Source organism: Neomonachus schauinslandi, chromosome 8, assembly GCF_002201575.2.
Source record: "Neomonachus schauinslandi chromosome 8, ASM220157v2, whole genome shotgun sequence".
NCBI lineage: Eukaryota > Metazoa > Chordata > Mammalia > Carnivora > Phocidae > Neomonachus > Neomonachus schauinslandi.
In genome coordinates, this window is record NC_058410.1 from 63,187,605 (window position 1) to 63,210,623 (window position 23,019).

The window sequence follows — 23,019 nt, forward strand, 5'->3', positions numbered from 1 at the left end:
CATCCCTGTGCATCCTCACATTTCTCACTTGGATTACTGTATCAGTCTTAAAACGATTGGTATCTTGGCCTCAGTCTGGTCCCCTCCTCTCATTTCTCTACATTACTGTAAAACAGTATCTTAAAATATCAGTTTATCAAATCATAAAATACATGCTTCTTGCAGAAAACCTGGAGTAAAAATTGAAAAAATAAAATTTAAAATGATTTGCAGTCTAAGAGACAGTCACAACCCAAATCTTAACCCAAATCGCTTCAGAATATTTTGTATGCATGCATAGAACTATACAAGGAAATGTTTATGTAAAGGTACTTATGCAAATGTTTACACAGTATATTTAATTAGAAAACCAAGACCACATTATATATAGTTCTGCATCCTTTTCTACTTAATATACACTGTGAATGATTTTCCAAATCAAACATTTTTAAAGCGGTTGTGAATAAAGGCTGCAATATAATGAAACACATGAAATATATTATGGAATAGTGCTCTTCTCTCTCTCTGATTTTTCTTCAACACCAGAACTTAGAAACCCTGAATGTTTATATTGTATGAATCACAAGGACTTAGATTTCAGTAAGAAAGCAGGAAGGAGAAAAAGTCTATGTAATAGAGTTAAGTTAAAGATACATTTTAGGTGACTAGACAAGCTCAGTAGGAAAGCAATTTAATCGAGTGCTTTTTCTTCTTCACATTGGATGACAAGAAACATAAGAGAAAACCCTTGGGACCTTTGTCTTAGCTTGACTAGTCAGAGTAAGTTGGGCTTTTGTTTGCTTGTTTGTTTGTTGGACTATCATCTGAATAAGCAAGAGTATTTCAGAGCCAAGAAGACCGTCTCCTTTCTGTGTAAGACAGGTCGTCCATGCTCCTCTTTGCCTATGGGCTGGGAAAAAGACTTCTACATATTAAGTCCACATTTTACTTTTCAGATAGGAGAGACATTGATTTCACAAATAATTCATTTTAAAGGATTTTGGTAAGTTGTCAAACTGTCTTTCAGAATGGGTAGTCTTTCTAAAAGACAAATCTAATTACCTTATTTTCCTGGTTAATCTTGAAAAGGCTTCCCTTGTTTTCAGGAAAATGGCTAAACTTTTTCGCTTAGTGTACATATAAGGAATTTCAGGATCTCCCTCTGGTCTCTCCAGCTTCATCTTACCCTACTTCCCAGACCATTTTTCATATTTCTCATACTTAGGGTTTCCCAAATGTCTCATTATTTTGTATTAGTTCATGTTTTAGTACTTCCAGATCTCCTCTTCTCTCCCAGAAACGCCTGCCTGCTCTCCCTTCCCCTATTTCCCTGAGTCTAGTCCTACTTTTCTTTCAGGATTCAGTTCAGGTGGTCATCTCTAGCCTGTTTAGTTCCCTCCCGCTGTGCAAGACAGCTGACTTTCATTTCTTCCCCCACAGCATCCTCTGCTAACTTCTCTCAAAATGCTATATTGAACTATAGTTGTTGATTCTTGCCATCTCCTTGAAAACAAGAGGTATTTTTAAGATTTACATTTGTACTTCTAGTGCATAGCAGTCATACAGGATCCAGATTGTTGAGCCAAGGATTTAAATTCACCATGTCTCCCCTTTTCTTCATCACACGACATAATCCCTTCCTTCCTGCTCTTTAAACACACATCAAGGCTAAGTCTTACTACTAATCACTGAAGGGAAATAGAGGCAAGGCTGGTAAAACAATAAAACACAACACTGGGAACTTATAAAAATTTAATACATGTTCAAAGTAATTATTCCTTCTTGTTTGGTCATGTAAATGGAATAAACACTGTGTTTCTGAAAGCCTGAAAGTCAAGGTTTCTTTTTTTGATGGTTTGGAGTAAGTCTCTCTTGGGTTCTATTTATTTTTTTGTTTAGTACGGTCTTCAAGGTAGAATGACTTGTGTGAATCCTTAGGCCATTTTAATGGCCACTTCAATAGTGGTCCCAGATTTCTGTGGAAAATGTACATCCCAGAGGAGTTTATCTATGTGTGTTTCTTTCATCTCCCGTATACACTGGGGGAAAGGTACTAATCAAAGAAAGCAAACCTTCCACTGACCCCACCCTCTACCCATCTCACATGTTAGTCCTTGATAGAAAAAAGTCCCATTTGGCCCTGGGTTGAGTAGCATTTCTGGGAAAGAATGAACTGTTCCTTCTCAATCTATAGGTTGCACTCTCACTGTTGCACTTTGATCTCATCCTTGGTGCTTTATGGTCTGACTAAAATATATTTTCTAAAATGTTGAAGATGGTTCTATATTCAGGTTAAGCAACTTCTACACTTATTATTCTGATTCAGTATTAGTGTCTTCTCTGAAAATTCACTGTGATTTTGGTAAGATATGCCACGGTTCACTGAATCCTTCTGATGGCCAGAAGTGGGTTTCCCTTGACTCTTCAGAAACACATGGTCTGGAGGCAGAACACACGAACACATTATTCAAATATTTCCATTATATCTGCAACAGTAGGAAGTAGCAGATACGACGGTACAGCTGCACATTTGCTGAAATCCAGCTAACTGAAAATGATTTACTAAAGTGAAATGGTTCACGAATGGCAAACATTCAAGGAATGAGATACTGAGGACTACGGAACTATTTTTGTGTAAGAAAAATACAAGAAAATCTTTGAAAAATGTATAGAATAAGAATTTTAAAATGTAAACACGTTACAAATAACACCTGCACAATGCATTCTAGTAACTGAAATAATGAAAGCTTCAAAGTACCACAAAATTTAATAGAAACAAGCAAATTTATTTTTAATAACATTCTTAAATCTGCCCATCGAGACCATAGTAGATAACCATTTAAGAATTTTTATTTTATTGAAATTAGAATTTTACATACAAAATCAGCTACATAACTTTATTTTCAAAAACAATAAAAACTGTTCTTATTTACTATGGAAAAATATGAACCATTCTGATAAATGAAAAAAATTAATGTGAACAAGATAGAATGGTTTTCTTCTTATTTGCTTGGTTGTCTCTCCTATTTTTATTCCTACAAATTAAGAAAGTCAGAATGATTTTATTTGTTTCAGTGTCTACGGTCTAGTTTGACACAAATGTGGATTACTTTGGTATCTGCTGAAACATAAATGAGAAGGTTCTTAAAGACTGAATAAAACATTAGGCTGGGTGTTCTATATTTTGGAAACTGAATAAACAAAACTAAGTGGAGTTTGTGGTCACAGACGATTTTTCATTTTTCTTCCTTTGCCCATATGAAAATACATTAATAGAAAATTACCAATGGAAAAACACTTTTAAATTTATGTTACATTCCTATCAACTTTAATAATAATGCTCAGTTAGCAATTATATCAATTTCTTTCAGTCAGTATTAATGCTTTGTCTGGAATTAGAGGTAGGCTGATATTTGTATTCAAACATTTTGAACCACAGAGTTTTAAGTGCCATATAAGGAATTATATAAAATAGTACTTTTTTGATACTTGAGATTTAACTATTATATTCAAAATAAATTTCTTTTTGATATATAATAAATTGTTGCTTAAAACTCATGTGCTTGAAATTATTACTCTAAGGAACTATTTGTTACTTTTAACTACCAATAGTCTTTAGAAAACAAGAATACCTATTTTCTTATAAGGATTTTCATTTTTGGAAAAAAATAAAGTTCCAATGACTTCAATGCACTTACGGATCCTCCCATAACAAAGAATTAGGTGCCAGAGTGACTACTGATACAAAAAATATAACATTTAGAAATGCAAACTGGTTAAAGAAAAATACTTGTATTACATTTTTAGTTATTCTAATGTTAAAATGTGACTTATACCTCTTAAGAAGTAATTTTTATTTTTTCTCTTACTTGTTAGCATCTTGTGTTAGAATAGACTACAGCAGTGTATGGGCCCCTCCGGTATTCTTCTGTACCTGTAAAGGCATCCCCCGAAAGACCCAACCACATAAAAGTTCACTCTTGTGGGGGATATGGGAGGCCCTCTATCTGCCAGAAATAAGAGCAAGGGCTTAGGAAAAAAAAAAAAAATGCAAATTTCTGTATTTTAGGTTTGAAGCATTCTCTATTAATTTTAAAATCCACGATTTTTATTTGTGACACCACAGGGTTTTCTTTCCCTTTTTAAAAACACATGACCAGGGCACCTGGGTGGCTCAGTTGGTTAAGCAACTGTCTTCGGCTCAGGTCATGATCCTGGAGTCCTGGGATCGAGTCCCGCATCGGGCTCCCTGCTCAGCGGGGAGTCTGCTTCTCCCTCTGACCCTCCCCCCTCTCATGCTCTCTCTATCTCATTCTCTCTCTCAAATAAATAAATAAAATCTTAAAAAAAAAAAACAAAAAACACATGACCACATTTTAAGGTTCTGCCTAATATGTATATAACTGTAAGAATGTCACTTGAAATCTAACAACACAACAAATGAGTCCTTTTCTAGAGATGAAAGATTTCATAAAATTTATTCTTCATTCAGCATCTGAAAATAAACCTGAAATAGTAATTTTTAGAATTATAATGTGAAAAAGAAGTCTTCCATGGTTGAATCCAATTTACAAAAATTTCACATTTTTCTAAGATTTACACTGAATACAACACTACTGTTTAAACTGAACTGTGTGGGTGTGTGTATGTGTGTGTTATTGGGGGAAACTGAGGATTGTGAAGTGAATATTTTTTGGTAACCACTCACTTTAAACTTTGGGAAAAATGTTTACTATATGACAAAAGTAAATTAAGATCATTACTCTTCTGTCACAGATGATTTCCTGGACATGAGAACAAGGTCTTTAATGGATGAAGAAAGTTCTTGAAGCTCTTTACGAGTAGTATTGGTGATATCTTCTTGTTCTTTGTCTAATTCATCACTCGAGGGATCATCTCCCTGTCCAGTCTTCTTATTTTGACTAACTAAATGCTTTACAACTAAACCTTGATACTTTACCAAAAGAGTATGCTGATCCTGTGAAAAGAGAACAGAAGAAAAGTTAACAAACAGGATTTAATTTTCTGTAGAACAAGCTGGATTTGTTCAACCAATACACAGTGAAGGTCTTCATCTTTACAAATCACTGGCCATGTAAGTAGAAAGCTGAATCCAGCAAGGTCTTTGCTGGCAAGGAGTTTACAGGTGAGGGGTGATAAAACACGAATACAGATCATTTTAATGTAAACTGACTTAGCTAAGTTCTATCACCAGAGATTAAATCAAAGTGATATGGAAGTTCAAAGAAGCCAGATTCCTTTTAGCTGAGAAATTTCCAGGAAGAATTTGTGCAGGGTAAGACTTTTGGAACTGGTCCTTGAAGGACAGGTTAAATTTGCATAAACTGAAACGGAAGACTTCTTTTTACCAATAGATCTTCTAGAATCCCAAAAGATTCTTGATTTATGCTGAGTTTTTAAAAATCAATCTTCAGATTCACTGTTCACATTCTCAGAACAGGAAGTCATATTAATATGTTTTGTGTCTTATTGTTCATGATGATTCACATCTATCCATTCAAAATATGCAGAATCTAAAAGCTTTAAAAGTTTCAAATGCATGGAAAATGTAATACCTCTGGAATTTTACTATTAAGAAAAGCAATGATCTGTGGGACACATCTTCCAGGTGCATGGAGCATGCTGTGGGTTGAGAACTGAAACAGAAGGACTGCTGTGAGGTGCAGAATAAGAGCAGGGTCTTCTGTGACTTTTAGCTGTTCAGCCAGTGCTTGTCGATGCTGGAACAGTATCTGCCTAAACAAAAATAAAATCACAAAAACACATTCTCATATTTTAACAAGCTCTCACCAATTTTAGTTCTTCCCTTCGGTAATCATTTTTAGCTTCTCTAGTTTAATTATCTAGCTCCATAAACATCTTAAGGGACATTTTAAATATGAAATATAGACACACTTAACCCTAAATGCTGTGGATAAACTAATATGCTAGAAAATGACAGAGAAAACTACATAGCAGGGATCCTCAAAGTGTACTTTTTATTTTGAGTTGTTGGGAATCAAACAGAAGTGTACTGATATAGGTAAGATTTCCTATAAAGAAGGTCTCAAAGCTAGTATGAAGTTCCCAGGCTTGATCAACTATGGGATTAGGGAACCTTGCTACCTTATCGATACCAGTCAGAGAGGACCACGTATACACTGAATATGCTCAAAGGTATGCAGCCATTTGGATACAAGTGTTCTCTGTGCAAGATTCAGGTAGTCAAATTCCAACTTCGGATATGAAATATCACACATCTAAGAATTTATTAATAATATAGATTAATTCAATGTTACCTTTCCCTTTTTTTGTCTCCCCTTTTCACCATAATATCGCAAGCTTCTGCTGCAGAATCCAGACAAGAAAGGAAGTCTTCTATGCTCTGAAATGGTATTTAATGCCACCATTTACTTTTATTAACAGGTTGCCTAAAAAATATAGCCACTCAGTAGTTTTATAATTTTACACCCGAAATATAATTTTTAAAAAGGTCATTTTGTTATTAAACTTGAAATTGTGATTTAGGATAAAATGTTCCTGGTCTGTTCTCCCCCTTCACCTCCCAAAGAGATTTAGTTTACACTTATTCTGATAAAAATCTACTCAAAGATCACAAATTCTAGCCCCATTATCTAAACAGAATCAAACTTTACTTACCTTTTCATTCAGAGAGCTATGGAGTTTTGTGAGAGCTACTTTGGTTTCTTCTGATAATTTACTTAAAATTTTTTTTCTTACCTGTAAGGGGAAAAAACTCTTTTGGGATTGTGACTTTGACATGTGGTAGATATAAGATCAAACAAAAGAAAACAAAGTATATTTACTACTATAATAGAGTACTGAATGGAATTGATCTTTGTTTTTGAATTTTAGCTTTCAAACTAGGGACAAAAATATGCTAAAAACATTCTAAAATCGGAGAGCTAGCCAATAGCCAGTCAGCCAATCAGGCTAGATATAGCCCTACCCCTCCCTTCTGGCCCAGCAGCAAAGAGGAAGATGGGGTGGAGAGAAAACCATTCATCTTGTGGGGAAAAGAGAATTTGGGGTAAGAGGCTACTCCCGCTCTCTTCCATCGGGGTAGGAAGAGTGTTCTTCCCTAATGCCAGATGAGGGGGTTCCCACTCATAAGTTCCAGAATGCCTATAAACTAGAGAACTTGCTCCACGGATGGCTGCTTGTTATACTATATGGTGGGTGGAATCTTTTCGGCACCCCTCTCCACATAGATGTGTCTCGTGAAATATGATGGCATTCTTGACCAGAGTCTGATGGCCTTACCAAGTGTGAAATTTCTGGTGGATGCCTAGTGGAATAGTTTGGCTGGCAGGTCCTGCAAGTTACAGTGAGTCTTGGCAGACCAGGGAAACCTACTGACTCCCTGTCACATGCCACACCAGTTCTTCTGTAGCCCCTGAAGGGCACGGGATGGGACCCCATGTGTTTCCCACAGCAGAGGTTAGCACAGAGGCAGGATATATGGAACTGTCCAGGCAGTTGGAGATTCACTGCTTGAGCTGAAGACGGGAAGGCGGACAGTACTTTGCTGGGGTAGGAGGGAGAAATAAATGTATCTCTGTTTGGAGGTTTAGGGGAGGTCCTTGCTACAGGGGTTGTCACATGCTAAAAAAACAGGCCCCAAAACAACCTACACCACCGATGGGGCAAGAGACACATCATGAGGCCACAGCACTGGACCTAGATCATAACCAGTGATATGCAGTCACTCCTATGAAACACTCTTGCCTCCTTCATTTTTCCTAAATCTCCAACGTTAAGTGGATCTACAGGGATAGAGAAGAAGAGGAGGAGGAGGAGTGTTAGGGACAGATCACACCTTTCCTTCTTGAAGTAACTGGGAGCCATTGCTCTACCTTACATTTTGAGACAGGAAGAAATGAACTTTGACTTTAGTTTGAGATTAGCATTTTAACAAATAAACTGCAATTCATCTAAACATTGAAATGAGATGGCGTCACTACATGAAAATGACTACGAAGTTATGGAATCTGGCCAGAAAACAGTCAAGGGATCGGCAACTCAGCAGGAAAAGGGGATGTGACATAACAATAATTAGGAAAAAATAAAAGTGTTGATTCCAAAGTAATTAAGCATTATTACTTTCAACAGACTGGTTATATCACCAATTTAAACTAAAAATCTGATGGATTTTTTTTCCCTAAAACCCTTTCCTATATTTTACTTTCCTTGAGACTACTTCTGATGTGAGAAAATAAAATATGCTTTTATTTCAAAACATAATACATCAAGAAGGCAAGACAATCACTATCATACTTCACTTGTAATGGCTGCAGGATCATCTACTGCCATCATTAAATCCGAAGCTAAGAAGTTGAAAATGAGGTTAGTGATGTCAGTACATATTGTCTTCAGCAAGTGCTTTGTAAGAGCAGCCTGTGTATCATCTGGAAAATAAAGGTGCTTTATTAAAATGAATGTCCAGGAACAATGATGAAAATCAATGAAAAAACAGTCTTAAGTATACCTGTAAAGAACTTCAGCCCCTTTTCAAACAGCCGAATATTATTGTATAGGTTTGAAACCTCTTCTTGCAAGTCCTTGATTGTGCGCTTTCTACCAGTTCCAGAGGCAGAAGAAGTTGAAGACATGAACACTGAACGTACCACCTCGATATAAGTTTTATTAAGAGGTCTGTGCACAAGATAAATATATTTAGTTTATTAAAACACACTGGATTTATGCATATAAGAAATTTTGCTTCTATGGAAGTAAGCCTTAAGAAAATACCTCTATATTTTTTAAACAAGATTAATTTGGGGAATAGTTCACAAGCATTTGTCCTCTAATCCTAGGACTTATAACTTAAATGCATTATTTTTCTCAGTTTTAAAGTACTCAAAATTATTGCACTAATGACAGTAAGGATAGCAGTAATAAAAGCTTCAATTCAAATTCAGTCCGAAGTAATTTTTAAAAGTTCATTTGGAGAATAGGACATAAATCTGTTCCCTATTCATAGGAATAATAAATTCTCAATTTCTAAAGTTCTATAAAAGATTTTAAAACTTTTTATGCTCAACAACTTCAGAAGAGATTATTTTAAGTAATGGCAAATGGTTAGTAGTAACTATCTTCTTACATATGAAAAATATGATTATGTACTGTATTCATGCACAAAAAATATTCAGTGAAATGAAAAAAAATCTCATTACAAAAGCTGTATTTCTAAATTCAAAGCTAGATGCACTGGGCTCCTGGATTGCATTTATAGACGCTTACACAATGGAACTAACTTGAGGGAAAATCATGTTAGTAACGGTCAAGTTATACACAATTTCTTTTACTTCTGTATAAAAATAAATTTAGCTTGGCTCAATTACAAGCTAGTGCTGTCTAAATTTGTTCTCTGAACACAGTTTGTTACTTTCTTTCTCCCTAAAAGTGCACTGTTTATCCTCTGTCAAATCTAGATAGAAAATGGTCTTTTCTTTCTTTTAGATATTACTTTTTTATGCTATGTCAGAGAGCAGCCAGTGACTGGCGCTGGTGTTTTTCTCCCACCTAGGACTGAAACATCAGTGACCGAGGATGCCTCCGCACTCTCGCCTTTTATTTCCCACACTGCCTCGCCCAAAGCACTTACACGTCTGAACAGAACAGCAAACAGCAAACAAAATCTGGAATTTGGTGGCTAGATTAAATTCTAAGCTTTGAAAAGAAACGACTTAAAAGCTATGCTTTCCATGATGTTGGTGAAAATTTTATTTAATAACTCATTGAATTTCTATCATAAAACAGAAAAAATATGTTTTTATACTTACTTTATTAAGTGCTCAGCAAGTTCAGAAATAAATTCCTCAGGGGCATCTTGTACGTGTTTTCTTAAAACATCTTCAATCTCATCCTGGAACATAAAAGTGATCTCTGGCTTCTTCTTTCCTATAGCAGAAATGCACAATAGGAAAAAACAACAAGAACATAAAGCAACCTAAAAGCAAACAAGGTTCATTAACATATTTAATGGTAATTAACTTACCATTAAGATGGTAATTCATTCAGACATTGCCAGTGTCAGATAGCAATAACCAATGAAAACAATTTTAAAAATAGGACACATAGTGGCATTTCTTTTGAGTAATAATTTTCTAACTTTATTTAATGACTGTTCTAATGTCAATCAGAAAATAATAAAGATGATTTTCCCCCTGATCTAACTTGGATGATGCAAATAGTGGAAAATCAAAATAATCAACTGGATGGAAAAAAAATCTTTTAAGAAAAAGGTAACTTCTCTTTGTTGAACAATGTATACTGAGCAGAATTTCCTTCTTTATAAAAATGAATAGTTACTAAAAATCAAATCATCCTTATAATTTACAGAAGATCTTCAGGAAAAGCCTTTATAATCATGTGAACGGCAACTCCAGTAGAATTAAGCTAAAAATTATCTTTTGGGAAAGGCAAAGATGAAAAAAAAAACCTCATAATTTTACACTCATCATTTATTTTTCTTCTTACAAAAATAATTCCATGCCAGGAAAAATTTGTACGCAGCTACTGTAATGGAAATAATCGTTAAGTGTGGAAATGTCATGCCTCCTCACCGACTTGGATAAGCACGGGTTGCAAAGAAAGCTAACAATATTTCCATTATTAATATTGTAAAATATAAAAGTGATTATTTCCAGCTAGATTTGATTATTGTAAAACCTTAGACATAAAAATAAAAAAACAGTAAAATAAATAAATTAAAAAATAGCTCAAAAATCGGTAAGTAAGTTGACATCACGGCTTTAGAACCGATGGGCACGTTAGAACAGATCCAATATCCTTTCTTTTTGAGATCTGCTATCCATTCCTGGACTTTCACATCACATAGTTTCTGCTTTCTCTGTTTGCTTCCTGCATGCATTTTATAAGTTATTAAATTATATTTCCATCTAGTAGTAATCTTTCACACTGAGTTGATGCTGTGTTTTAGCTGGGAACCTAATTACATCCCCCATTTCAGAGATTATAACACAACCCCCTTTCAAAGGCACTGAAATTATATCCTTTTAGGTAGAATGGTTTTACTACCTTTATAGCCCTTCTCCATAATCTGTGCACAAAAGGAGTATCACATGCCTCATTTAACAATTACTTAAAGCTACAGATATTAGAGAAGTATTTTATGAAATGCCCCTTCTCTCCCACCCCTAGTACATCTGGGGAATAGAGAAATTCATTTATCAATGAAAAATTAAAACCCACAGAGGACAGTCTTAATACTACTTAAAATAAGAACAGGGCTAGTAGTTTCTATGAAGATCATTTTAATTAATATTGTTTTATGCATGTTGAGAACAGTAGCTATTTTGACCTGTCTTTATTATTATTCTTTACCTAAAGTAAAGAATACGTTCAAGATAGATCTGAAGCAATGATGCTATCACTAGTACTAGCACATTAATGGCCAAAGCCATGTTACTTGATACCTACACCTCCCAGCTCGAGCCCATACACAACGAGCTCTGTGGAAGAGGTAAAATAAAAATTTCAAATGATCATCATTTCAAGTTTTCTTCTCTTTTTACTGGGGAAAAAGAAAACGGAGGTATCATAGATTCATTTAGTAAATTTATTTAAAACACAATTTATAAAAGAATCATAATTTTATTTAGAAAAACTAACATCTCTTGCTGACTTAACAGTACCAAATGCGAACAAGTCTCCAAAAAAGAAGATGCATATGCTTAATTCTCCCCCTTAGATAGAAGCAACCAACCAATTAGATGTTACCATAAAACTTAAATATGCATAAGCTCAATGTTTCCTACTTGAATATGCAGAAACCCACTTTTAATAAAATATTGTAATTTGTTTTGTAGGGCAGTGGGAAACCATAAAAATGACTATGCAAGTTGAAACTGTGCAAGGTGTTCTTAACAAAACAATGGGAAAACTTATGACTATTCTGTGATTTTTTTTTTTTTTAAAGATTTTATTTATTTGACAGAGTACAAGCAGAGGGAGAAAGAGGGAGAAGCAGGTTCCCTACTGAGCAAGGAGCCCGATATGGGACTCGATCCCAGGACCCTGGGATCATGACCTGGGCCGAAGGCAGCCGCTTAACCGACTGAGCCACCCAGGCGTCCCTATTCTGTGATTTTTTAAAAAATGTCTGTGAAAACATTAAGAGCTCTTACTGTTGGTTATAAATGTAAAGGGAAATGAAAAAGAAAACTAATACTTAAAATTTAGTATACTGTAATTTAGCTCATCAGAAACACTGGGCAACAAAGTATTTTATTTCTTTGTAAAAAATTTATCAAAAATAGTCTGAACAGCCCTTGCCTTCTTCTCAGGCTGTAACTTACAATACAGAGCAAGCATCTTTTCTATGCCTTGGCAAGTTGTCATTCTCCTTTTTTAACTCTGGATCAGCTCACAGCATTTTATCCTTTGCCCTTTCAATGTTGTGAAACATCTCTGGGAATTCCTTTAATATGAAGTTTTCTGCCAACTACACATCCTCTAGGACATTTTCATCCTCTCCGTCACAACCACTTTCCCCATTTGGTCAGTAAGTGCCTCTGCCAAGCTCCTGTGGCTGCATACCTAGTCTCCTGAACAGTGGCAATGCCAACATTCCCACAGTCAGCTAGTTCTTCCTGAACACCATTTATTCTTGATTCATATTTTACTTCCAGTGTTATCACTTTTCATTTCTTGGCTGCATTTTCATCTTTGTTGGCCAGTTCCCTTTTGATTATCCATTTTGCAAAATGTCAGGGATTCATCACTGGGAGACAAGGAGGCAACATAACTACATGGTTTGTTGTCTGGGCATAAAGTGAAGAAGAGACGCACAGGGATCAATCACTGACAGACTTTGAAACAAGTGATGTGATTGTCATAGCTCATGATGCACATATATTATTTATGTGCTGATCAATGGCCTGAGGAGCCAGCAGCACTGCCTGTACTTTATACAAGTACTCATCGTTAATACACCCTGGTAACTAGAATATGAACCGTGTTGATGGGGGGCTGGTGTCATCAACTAAGCCATGGTAACTGAAATTCGTGTGCAAAACTGTGCAAAGCAAGGACTTCTTGCAGAAGCATATACATCTAATGGTCTACATCTTAAGAAAATGTTTGCAAAATGACACATTCTCAAAGGAAAAGTAAATTAAAGCTACACACCAGTGTGAGATGACTCATCATCACTATCCTCTTCTTTTCTTCCTTTCTTCTTGATTTTTTTAATTTTGTACTCCCTGGCATTACCACCACCACCTCCTCTCACACTTCCACTGCCCTCTGGTGGGAAATGACATTAGTTAGTATTAGCTAACTGGAGATTTTTAGAAAATGATGACACTATATTGTCATATTTAACTTTACAGCAGAACAATAAAAGCCAAATAATTAAACTTTTAAAAGCTGCTATTTAAGGTGGGAGCTTTTTTTATTACAACAGAAGTTTTGTAATTCAGTCAATAAAAACTAAATAAAATGTGAAACCTCTTGAATTTGAGCAAGTCACGTAGATAGCTTACCTGCTCTAAAGGCAGGCTCTTCCACAGTCTCTTCTTCCTTCACTAAGGATACCTCTTTTCTATAGCTTTGTCTGACTTTGTCTTGGCCAAACCCGTTCCTTTACTGCTTCTTCTACCTTCCCCAGAAGAAATGTGCCCTCATTTGCTCATCTCTGTTACTACAGCCTCATTAATATCCCCTATTACAGTACTTCACAAGTTTAATTACCCTTGGTTTTGTCCTTTTGGTTGAAAGATTATGTTTATAGGAGACATCCTGAGTCTCCCACCACCCAACGAGACAATGAACTTCTTGAAAACAGGGAGCATGTCTCACTAATGTTTGTAACCTTGGGGTTAAAGCGATGCTTGACACATTAAAAGGAGCTCTATAAATGCTGACCATGAATATTAAGTTGGATGAGTAGAAAAATATAGTTATCAATCACCTATTGGCTAAAGAAAGACGAAAAAAATACAAATTATGAGACAAACTAAAACACTGTAAATAAAAGTAATGTTGTTGAGATATTTCTCTGCTTTACATATTTACATTTAAAGTATCGATTCAACAAAATAGAATACTTATCTAATAATAGGATTGAAACACCGAAAAATATTGAAAATGTATTTCTTCATAAAAGATTAATTTTCCATAAAGTAAAATGACACACAAACTACAGATTTTTTTAAGTTCTAAGTACAATTCCTTTAAATTTCATCATGTCCTATAATTGTAAGTTCTAATAATTTATTTTCCCTTGCTTTTATGATAGAAAAAACAATTCTCTGGGTGATAGACATTGGGGAGGGTATGTGCTATGGTGAGCGCTGTGAATTGTGTAAGACTGTTGAATCACAGACCTGTACCTCTGAAACAAGTAATACATTGTATGTTTAAAAAAAAAAAAAGAAGATAGCAGGAATGAAGGGGGGAAAATTGGAGGGGGAGACGAACCATGAGAGACTATGGACTCTGAGAAACAAACTGAGGGTTCTAGAGGGGAGGGGGGTGGGGGGATGGGTCAGCCTGGTGATGGGTATTAAAGAGGGCATGTATTGAATGGAGCACTGGGTGTTATATGCAAACAATGAATCGTGGAACACTACCTCAAAAACTAATGATATAATGTATGGTGATTAACATAACATGATAAAAAAAGATAACCTTGGAAATAAAAAAAAAAGAAAAATACAATTCTCTCAAAATCATACATTTGGCAATAAATTTCTCAGAGGGAAGACATTTAAATCTGACATTATTCCATGCACTATATCTAAACTATTATGATATGACAGTACTATCCTTGAGATGATGACCAGATGACTCTGAATTTTTAGAAGGCAATAAAACAGACTAGCTATTCTGACATAAGTGCAACCAACGGATTAAGGTGAATTTATAAGCATATCTTCAAATAATATGATAAAATATGCATGGCTGTGAATACTACCATGATTTATTAGAGTATGGTTTTCCCAGAAAAATACAGAGAAATTTCAAAGTATCAAAATTGAAAGATATTTTAGAAAAAGGTTTTTGAAGAGGAAAGAAACAATCTCAAAGAAAACAGAGTGAATTCCCACAACAAAAATGAAGTTTTTATAACACATTTTCAATATAGGTATATTAATGAAACATGTTGAATATCTAGTTTCTTTAACTCTGATGTAGGACTAATAAAATCGTTCCTACTATAAAAAGTATGGAAAACACATGTTAATTTCCAAATGCAAGTTACTAGTATACCAGTGCTACCTAGAATAATTTCCAGTGATTCTTAATTAAAAAAACAAACAAACAAAAAAACAGAAATGAGATCTCCTTGGGAAATTCATTCATTCAATAAATAATTTATAGAACATCTAAAATACACCAACAAGTGCTCTAAGGACTAGGGAAGCAATAAACGAGATGGACAAGGTTTCCAAACAAAAAAACACAAGACAGTGATAAAAGCGATACAAAAAAGACTGGAAGATAATATGATGGAGAGTGACCATGTCTACCATTCCAGGTGGTGAGGGAGGCCTCTCTGAGGAACTGACATTTAAACTTGAGCTCTGAATTAGAAGAAGAAATCTGTTACCTGAAGTTCGAGAGAGAACATTCAGGGAGAGGGAATAGCTAAGGCAAAGGCTCTCAGGTAAACACAAACTTGCCAAATCTGAGAATCAAAAAAAAAAAGGCTACTGGGCTGGAACATAGACGGTGAGGGGGCAAACAATGGGACATGGGCCAGGTCATGAAATTAACTTAGTTCTCACAAAATAAAAAAAGAATAAGTAACCACTAATATTTCCATTTTCATAATAAATTTAATTCATTAAGAAAAGATTTGACTAATATTAACAGTTGAAGATAAATCCCCTTCAAAGGGCCTAATAAATGTAGAGTTCACTGCAACAAATAAAACTCATCTTTGAATCTTCTTGGTTAATAATAATTTATTACCTGTTGCTTTTCTCCTTCGTTCATCTTTTTTATCCTTTTTACTTGTATTAATGCTTTCTAAAATGGAGACCTGTTTCAGATCATCTTCAGTGATTAAATGAACAGGATTATTTTTCATTTCCTGAAATAAAACATGTTTTTGGTAAGCAAAAATATATGGCATTACAGAAAACATAAAATAAAAGTTATTTACATACTCAATTATTATTACTCATCCTAATTATTCTTGTTCGATCTCTTTGCTAAGAAGGACTATAGAGCCAGGTCCAACAGTTGCCACTCTGAAACTATTTCTCCTTGCCAAAGATCAGTCTCTTCCCTTGTTGTTCTTAACTTTTTGATTCTGTGATCAAATAATGAAAAATCCTATCTGGTCCCTGAAAAACTGATCACACATCAGATGCAACCTCTTCAGCTGATTTGGCTTCTTTTAACCACTGCTTACTAGGTGACCTTGCTCTTCTTTTTTTTGAGGCTTCCAAGTCCAGTGCCACTTGGCTAACTGAGATTAACAAAATCTCCATCCCTCACCCTAACAGAACGACCATGTAGGATGAGTTGGCGCACTTAAATCATATAAACTGTTTTTCCTCTGGACTCGTTCCTGATCTCTGCTTTTTAAAAATTTATGTTTTTAAAAAAAACATAAAAAATTATGTTTTCTGAACTATTTCCATGTTCAGAAACTGTTTTTTCAACATGGGACAGGGTTCTAAATCTGTACTGACAAAAGCACATTTTCATGTTAAAAATGGCATTTCCTTTTTGGTTTCCTGAAGAAAAATGTTTAGAATGTTGACAGTTCAAACAACAGAATCAATTTTTTTCCCTCAAATTATTTTTGTAGTTGCAGGGAGGAGCACAAAGAAATAAAAAATTGATGACCATGTTTTTATTTTAGTGTAAATAAATAATGTAGCCATTTAATGACTTGGAGCTAATATGTGCTAGACATTTTGTATACATCCATCCTTTATTTAAATTTATCTTTAGAAAGGAGGCATCATCACCCTTTCTTTGAAGATGTGGAAACTGGAGATCTATTTGTCCAAAGTCAAAGAGAGTAAAAAAGTTGAGACTGGAACTCAGGTGTACTGGTATCAATCCTATGTATTTTTACTCTTCTCTGCCGCCTGGCAGGCAAGACATAGAAAATTATCTCTCTCTTTTTTTAAACTATTAAAGAGCTTAAAAGGAATAGAGAGGAATACAAATTACTTACATACTTAATAAGCTCTCACGGATTTATTAACACTCTAAGATAAATGTGCTTGTTCCACCTATCCGTGAGCAGGCTTTATAAGTAGATGGGGCTGCTAACTAGAAATATGAATTAAATTTAGGTCATTAAAGCAGGCCTGGCAGGACCTCTGCTTCTAGACACTTTGACAGCACTTGTTCTGAGGAGCTAATCAATTTCTGATAGTAACAATTTCTTTCCTCAGTAAGTTATCCCATTTCTGCATCCCAAATAGGTAAAATTAATAAGGCTCTACCTGATTTAGTAAATATATAGTGTAGTGATTGATTGATATACTGTATATTTATGCCTATAATCCACAGATACCATTTTTGTGGATTTTAATGTTGGACTAATACCTTTAGGTGACTTAACTGTGAAGTGTATAATTTCATTTATATGATTTCAATTTATAAAATCAGCTCCCTAAGTTCTAACTTATATGTCCTGATGGGAGTGAAGAAGGGGAAAAACAAATCAAGAAGAAAAAGACAGGAATGATGCATTAAAGGAAAATGATGCATGAAACACAGTGTTCACTTTTGGGTATATGCTGCATACTCCATTTTTCAAAAGATGTCAGATGATTCCAATGTGAAAATCCTGTTAAGATTAGTAAGGGAAAGGAAATCTGGCACACCTTTTCAGCTTTCTGGTGCATCAGTTCACTGAAGTGTTCTGTGCAGTTATTTATGAATTTTTCGCTGACTACAACAGTGTCGCTAAAGACTACAGCTGAAGCTTGCTTGCTGAATGCTCTCATCACCTGTTGAAGCAACATGGCAGCATCTTCAACTGATAAAGAACTGGGTAACAGAGGCTAGAATCAGAAACAAAATGAAAACAAGTATAAATACAGTATCATAGAGACAAACCATTTTTTACACATATATGCCCTCCCTAGGTGATCTCATTAAGTCCAGTGGCCTTCAGAACCATCTCTATGCTGATAACCTCCCAAATTATATTTCTGCTCTCATCATCACTCTGAGCTCTGGAGTCATATGCCCACTGCCTCCCTAACATCTCTGCTCTTATGCCTAATAGGCATCTCAAATTCCACATGTCCAGAACAACACTGATTGCAGCCTCCTACCCCCCCAACACCTAGGTCCCACCCACCCTTCTCCATTGTTCCCCCATCTCAATTAATGGTACTGTTCTCCATGCAGTTGATCAGGACCCAAACCTACATGTCACACTCAATTCCTCTCATAAACCCACAAACAAACCGCCATCAAGTCCTGACAACTTTACCTCCAAAATAGATTTCTTAGCTCTTTGGACTATCTGAAATTACCGTTTTCATTAACTATCTCCACCTAGGAAACTTGTGTGGGCACCACATTCCCAGCAAGTAAAATGGTTCCTGGCACACAGATGGTACTTAAAATTTGTTGAATGAGTAAATGAACACCAAAATCTGGAACCTCTGGAAACTTGTGTATCCAAAACAAGTAATTTTCTACCTTGCCCTGACTAGTAAATAATGGAATGGCCTCTTGTTTCTTTCTCTTCACCTACACTTATCTCTTTGGCATAATAAAGGCAGGTCAATACTGAACACTGAAGTAAAACACTACCAGGGCTAAAGCAGCTCATGTTAATACATGAGCAGAGGTTAATGAATGGATAAGGGATACACAAATACTATATAATGCCTGATGCCAGTAAAGTTGTAAATGCTTGGATAAGATTGTGACAAATCTCATCAATTTCAATGGCAGGCCTGAAAAGAATGTTACATTGTTTGCTTATTTGTTTGGAGATTTATGGAATTCTGGATGTTGACTATCCATATATAAAAGGTCATTCTACCTCAAAAGCTATAAAATCTCTAAGCATAATTAAGATTGTTTTTGCTATAACACTGACCACTAGAATTTGGCTACAAAGCCAAGACTACCTTTATGTATCCTAATACTTAAAATGACCACATACTAGTGAATATCAGTGGTCATTGGTTTAAAGAAAAATTGACAAGAAGAAGATAAAACATACTGCAATATCAACCCATGTTCCAGAGCTGATGGCTTCCTCTACTGATGCTTCCACCTGATCCACAAGTCCTTGACCAACACAAGCTGCTTTCAAAAACAAGAGCTGTGTAGTCTTATATCTTTTCTTTATGTAGCTCACAGCATCTGGGATTCCAAGTCTGGATAAAGCATCAAATTCTAGAAATACATCACAAATAGAAATGGAATAGAATACATTGGAACAGAATTGTCAATCATTCATATCTTTTAGAAGTCTTAGAAAAATGAAGTTCTACCAACACCTATTCTTTGTGAATGCACTTTTTTTGTTTTGTTTTGTTTTAAAGAATAAAGCAGAGAAATGTACCACAGCCTATTTCCTGTTAGGCGGCTCGGCTGGCTACCTTCCCAAATTTTTATTACTAAACATAGCTGTAGAAAAATTAGTTCAAATGCTTCCTCAATCCCAGCTATGTCACACCCTCCTTAATTGAGGGGTCAAAGGGAAACATGAGAACTATAGATCAAAAAAGGAGAAACAGGAGTTAAGGAGAATATAATAATTTATAAGTAAAGAAACAAAATCTGGAATTTATTTTGCTTATTACAGTTAACTAAAGGTATCAGACAAGACAACTCAAGACAAAGTAATTCCCTAGTCTAATTTAAACTAGACTTAGCATATAAACTAGACTTAGCATATAAACAAAAGTGAAAAAAAAAAAAGACTTAAATTTACAGCCATTAAAGTTACTGGAGAGAACTATTGTATGCTCTGCCCCCAAATAATCATATTTAAGAAAATTAATTATAACGAAGTTCTAATCCAAGTCCATGGCTGAAGAAACTGAAAAGTACATTACAGAAAGCCAAGAAAACATAAGCGAAACCCAGTATTCTAGCATAGATTTAAACTGTTTGAACATTAATATCTTATGGGTTTATTACTGAGAAAGCAACTGATCTCTTACATGATTTGACCTGGGTTATGAAACTGATCAAACTAAGTGAGCTCATGTACATACATAATATATGTGATACACATATGCATATATATTTGCTAATTGTTTTAATGATTAAATTCAGTCAATCTACTTTATCCAAATGACAGAACCTCAGAAACAGAAGTTAGAATAGCTGCAGGTTTTCTGAAGAAGTGGATGACTAATAAAAATGCACATTGTAAAGCTGATAGCCAAAATAAAGTATTTGAAGAAAATGTATCTGAATAACTGGGCAACTTCATAAAATATAAGCTATAATAAATAAAATTACTTTTCATGACTTAAAATATACCTGAAGTTGTAATAGTATCATATCACTGGAAGACTGGTAACAATCAATACCAGATTTTGGCCTTTCTACATTACAACTGTTCAATAACTATGAAATTAAACTCAGTTGCAAAACCAACAAAAATCTGTAATTTGGCTACTTTTACACTCAAAGAGAACCATTAAAAGCTGCTGTCAATAGCAGAGCATGTGTGTACTCCCAGCACTAATACAATACTTTCTAAGAATGTGTGCAGTATTAGAAAAAAGTTTTAGTTTCAAAGACAAAAAGAAATAGTTACCTAGATAGCCATTCTGCCTGAAAAAGGAATCCACCCAAGTACTCTGTGTTCTGGAGTAAATGTCAGGGACAAACACTGCCTTATCCTGTCTCCCACCAACCACAGTGCCTCGTAAACGTCCACTATTAACGAGTTCCTCAAGCACAGCTTAAAACCAAACCAAACACATACAAATAAATTAGAGCAGGTATAAATGTCAAAAAGTAAAATACTATTTCACAATTTAGTTATTCTTACCCTTTAAAAAAGCAATTTAAAGTTTAAATTGAATAAATGAAAATGTTATATTTTAGACAAAACTTTCCTGCCATTTATGAGAATATTCAGGTCACAAATTTAGGAAATTCTGGCAACTAGCTAAAAGTGCTGAACCTGTAACTGGTTAACATTAACATTTAATATTTTAGTTAGAGTAATTTGGGGGAAAAAAACCTTGCCATTATTTATTTTATGATATGTTTGAAAGTGGATGACTAAACACTTGGAGAATAGATAATATGCAATCAGTAAGTGTTTCCAAGTTCAAGTTTCTCATATTTAGAAAACTTAAGACACCTGGATCACATTAGAGTCAATTGTGTGAAATAAAGCCATGAAAAATTTTAAAAGTTATTATATTTCTACTGTTTTTTTATGTTATTACATTTCTACTGTTTAAATTGCAGCACATGAAAGAGAAGTATAATGCTGTGGTAAGAGGATGGATCTGGATCTAGACACCTTTATGTCCAAATCTCAACTCTGTCACCTACTTGCTGACAAAAACTGGGCAAGTCATTTTACTTATGCTTCCACTTTCTCAGCCATGAAATAAGGATAATAGTAAGTGTCTCCAAGAATTGTGGTATTCAAGTAAATTGCTCAGAACAGTAGCTGGCATATAATAAGCACTCAGCAAATGTTAACTAAATATCACCACCACCACCAGCATCATCATTAATCACTATCATCATCATCAAAAGACTGATGCCAGTCTGAGAACTGGATAGTACTGCCGTTAACATAAAATATATGCTTTATATTTAAACCATAACATTTAACTAAACATTTTATTGTTTAAATATCAAAATCCCCTGAAAAAGACAAAGCAGATAGGAAGGAGTTATTTCTAAGCAAATCAGAAAGCACAGTCAAAAGATGACTGGCAAAGAAACATTTATGAAAATTAGTCTTTATCAGAAATAAAAATTAGCTTGCAAGATTTCGCTGCTGAGTAAATTAGGATACGTTAGAAAAGTCTAGATTTTTCAACAGACTGCAACACATAATTTTAAATTTTGTGGCTGTACAACATAAATCCATGCTAAATTAAGATAAAAGTTATCAAGTTATCAATTACTTGAAGAACTTTACATGAAATCCCACCAATCTCCAATTAGTAGGTTCCAATATATGTTACATTTTTAATTTTAAATTAAACAAAAAATCCAAATTTAACTGCATATTTTGAAAAATACAGTGAATTAAAATGAACTTTTGGTTTTATACATGAATTTCTTTTCCAGCCTTCATTTTAATTCTATTTGCACAGATATCTGAGCCAAAAGATTAAGTCATTGTTTTTATTTATTTATTTTTAAAAGATTTTATTTATTTATTTGAGAGAGAGAGAGAGCACAAGAGGGGGAAGGGTCAGAGGGAGAAGCAGATAACCTGCCGAGCAGGGAGCCCGATGTGCGACTCAATCCCAGGACTCGGGGATCATGACCTGAGCCGAAGGCAGTCGCTTAACCAACTGAGCCACCCAGGCGCCCTAAGTCATTGTTTTTAAAAATTATTCCAGCAAGACTTTAAAAAACCCCGGGGCACCTGGGTGGCTCAGTCGTTAAGCGTCTGCCTTCGGCTCAGGTCATGATCCCAGGGTCCTGGGATCGAGCCCCGATTCGGGCTCCCTGCTCGGCGGGAGGCCTGCTTCTCCCTCTCCCACTCCCCCTGCTTGTGTTCCCTCTCTCGCTGTGTCTCTCTCTGTCAAATAAATAAATAAAATCTTTAAAAAAAAAAAAAGACTTTAAAAAACCCCTCAAAACCTGGTAAGAGCTTCACAAACACACACATAACATAGGTTATGAACCAAGATTATTTTGGAGATATTACAATGCTGTTTGAATGCTAAAAACATATTTTTACTAGTATTATCCTCTTCGTAAAATTTTATTTCTTAAAATATTTTATTTATTTATTTATTAATTAAGTAAGCTCTATGCTCAATGTGGGGCTTGAACTCATGACCCTGAAATCAAGAGTCGCATGCTCCACTGACTGAGCCAGGCTGGCACCTC

General features: G+C 35.0%; 1 protein-coding gene across 1 annotated transcript in view; it reads right to left on the minus strand.

Annotated features, from left to right (window-relative positions):
- Window positions 1-4,285: 4,285 nt before the first annotated feature.
- The window catches only part of UFL1 (UFM1 specific ligase 1), a 31,711-nt gene continuing 12,977 nt past the window's right edge, over window positions 4,286-23,019 (minus strand). Inside the window, exons 8-19 of the mRNA XM_021693073.1 lie at window positions 20,741-20,887; window positions 19,187-19,362; window positions 17,826-18,005; window positions 15,946-16,066; window positions 13,156-13,272; window positions 9,786-9,903; window positions 8,489-8,655; window positions 8,278-8,408; window positions 6,640-6,720; window positions 6,279-6,364; window positions 5,556-5,736; window positions 4,286-4,957 (exon numbers count right to left, since the gene is read on the minus strand). Of these exons, the coding sequence (XP_021548748.1) occupies window positions 4,739-4,957; window positions 5,556-5,736; window positions 6,279-6,364; window positions 6,640-6,720; window positions 8,278-8,408; window positions 8,489-8,655; window positions 9,786-9,903; window positions 13,156-13,272; window positions 15,946-16,066; window positions 17,826-18,005; window positions 19,187-19,362; window positions 20,741-20,887 (1,724 nt within the window). The 3' untranslated portion in view covers window positions 4,286-4,738. The remainder of the gene's footprint in view (window positions 4,958-5,555; window positions 5,737-6,278; window positions 6,365-6,639; window positions 6,721-8,277; window positions 8,409-8,488; window positions 8,656-9,785; window positions 9,904-13,155; window positions 13,273-15,945; window positions 16,067-17,825; window positions 18,006-19,186; window positions 19,363-20,740; window positions 20,888-23,019) is intronic.